The 2,511-nt window shown below is 53.8% G+C and overlaps 1 protein-coding gene across 1 annotated transcript in view; it reads left to right on the top strand.

Annotated features, from left to right (window-relative positions):
* Window positions 1–2,062: 2,062 nt before the first annotated feature.
* LOC123240803 (CD177 antigen-like) overlaps window positions 2,063–2,511 on the top strand; it is a 5,656-nt gene continuing 5,207 nt past the window's right edge. Inside the window, exons 1-2 of the mRNA XM_044668519.1 lie at window positions 2,063–2,228; window positions 2,351–2,502. Of these exons, the coding sequence (XP_044524454.1) occupies window positions 2,063–2,228; window positions 2,351–2,502 (318 nt within the window). The remainder of the gene's footprint in view (window positions 2,229–2,350; window positions 2,503–2,511) is intronic.

Raw genomic sequence — 2,511 nt, 5'->3', positions numbered from 1 at the left:
GCCTGATTGTAGGCAGGCTGAGAAGAAACCAGGGTGCCTTTTTTTTTTAGATTTAACTAAGAGACTTTTGGTACTACTTGGCTTGGTTGAACCATCGAGGTAGGATGCCCAGAGCTGCCAGGAGGAATATTCTCTGGAGTTCTTGTGCCAATGACCAGTTTCAATTCTTTTAGCATCTTAAAGTCAAAAGAACTCCCTTCTCTTCTTCCTTCGGGTCTTCAGGACTACATATAGTGGCTGGCACCTATTAGGTACAGTTCTCTGTCTCTAAATTGTGATGCTTTCAACTAAACCTAGGGAAGGAGAGAAGATTGAGGAAATGGAGGAGAAAGCACCAGGAGAGAAGGAAGGATGGGCAGGAAAAAGGTTGTCAGGGGTCAGGCTCTGTGGCACTTCCCTCCCCTGGTTGTCTTCATAGGTGGTTGACACACTCTGGGCTGAGGCAAGTCTGGGGTACAGATGTCATAACCTGATGAAGAAACCAAGGCACTGGGACCCTGAGAGATGCCTGGCCCTCCTGGAAAAGTAGGGTCTAGAGAATCAGATGGCCTGAGCCCTGGGGAGTGTGGGGTCTCTGGGGAGTGTGGGGAGCAGGGGATGAAATTTCCCTGAGGAGTAAGGAGGATCCAGAGATCTAGAAGCCTGAGTCCTAAGGTGCTACAACCTGAAATACCTTTCCTTTGTGCCCATGGTTAAGCAATTATGGGTTTCCTTCACCCAGCCTGAGACGGATATTTGTTCAGCCAGTGGGAGATAAGAAGGGAAGTTGAATCACCTGGAAGGTGACAGAAACAGAACTGTCAGCTCCACTACAGATCAAGGCTCTGAGACTATGGGACTCCAGCTCCTGCTCTGGCTCCTTAGAGCAGCCCTCACCCTTCCTTGTAAGTCTTGGGGGGCAACCACGCATTTCCAGAGGGATCTCCAGAGTGGGGGATGGATCCTGGAGAGTCGGGTGGTCCTTGTGGTGAGGGACAAGGAGGATTGGAGAGGGAGGACGCCTGGGGGTCTCCAAGGAAAGAGCTGGACATTCAGCCAAGTGGGTTCTCATGGGAGGCAAGAATTGGAGAATCCCAGGGCAGCTGGGTAGCTCAGTGGATTGAGAGCCAGGCCTAGAGACAGGAGGTCCTAGGTTCAAATCTGGCCTCAGACACTTCCTAGCTGTGTGACCCTGGGCAAGTCACCTTGCCCACCCTTACCACTCTTCTGCCTTGGAGCCAATACACAGTATTGATTCCCAGACGGAAAGTAAAGGTTTAAAAAAAATAAATAACTGGAGAATCCCGATTCCTTGGTTCCTCATAGGATGGAGGGTGGGGATCTTGACAGCCCTTCAGGGAGATGGGGAGGAGAGGGTTTAGGAAGAATTGTCCAGACCCCCGAGGTAGAGAGGAGCCTCAGAGTCCAAAGCCTGGACCCCAAGAGTTTGGGAGTCAAGGGTTAAAGGGGTAAAGGAAAGCTCTAAAAATCTGGTGCCTGCAGAAAGTGAAACACGGTGGGAAGATCAAATGTAATAGACTCTGCTCCTAATAGCAGTGCAATGATCCAGGACAATTCTGTGGAACTTCTGAGAAAGAACTGTGGGAGCAGAAATGCAGAAGAAAACGTGATTTGTCACTTGGTTTTATGGCTGTCTCACTTGGGGTTGTGGCTTTTAAAAGATTGCTCATTACTAACATGAACATACAGAAATGGGTTTTGAGTGATAATCCTCCCATAAGCCAGTGGACTTGCTTGTCAGCTCCGGGAGGGGGAGGGAGACAAATCATGGAATCATGGGAAAAGAGTAATGTGGCAAAAATAACAAAATAAAAAGTTCGAGCCTCTGGATTTGAGGGCTCTGAGCTGGGACCTTCCAAGGAACCCTGAGCCCGGGGTCCGCGGAGCTGTTAGAGTTCCGGCTCCATCGTTCACTCACAGCACAGGATATTTCTGAGCACGTCGCTTCAGCTCAGTGGACCTCAGTTTCCACATCTGTAAAATGAGGAGGTTGTCCCCGATGGCCTTCCAGCTCTAGGTTTGGGGGGGGGGGGGGTCTGGCGCGGTGCTCCGGCCCAGGCTCATGGCCGCGGCTCCTTCCGCAGGGACCCAGGCCCTGGTCTGCAAGAAGGGCTTCCTGACTCACGCGGCTGACGCGGAGGCCTTCCCCATCTCCTGGACGGTCCGGCTCAATGAGACCTGTGAGCCCGGGGAAGGCTGTCAGGAGACCCTGATCCTCGTGCGGTCAGGTAAGAAGCCCAGGCCGAAGGAGGAGCTCCGGGCCCCTCCCAGAGGCTCCAGGCCCCCAGCCCCCAGCCCTCCCCGCTCCCCGCACTGGCGACGCCGACGCCTTCCATCCCACCCCCCGCAGGCAACGAAATCGCCGCGGTCATAAGTCACGGCTGTACCCGGGCCCCAGCCCACGAAGGTCGGGACGTCCAGCACCGGGCGCCCCCCGGCGTGGCCATCGCCTCCTACACCAAGGTTTGCCACTCGGACCTCTGCAATGACCTCGACACCTCGGTTCCCTTG

The sequence above is a fragment of the Gracilinanus agilis genome, chromosome 3 (assembly GCF_016433145.1).
Source record: "Gracilinanus agilis isolate LMUSP501 chromosome 3, AgileGrace, whole genome shotgun sequence".
Classification (NCBI taxonomy): Eukaryota; Metazoa; Chordata; class Mammalia; order Didelphimorphia; family Didelphidae; genus Gracilinanus; species Gracilinanus agilis.
This window is presented reverse-complemented; position numbering and strand designations above follow the sequence as displayed.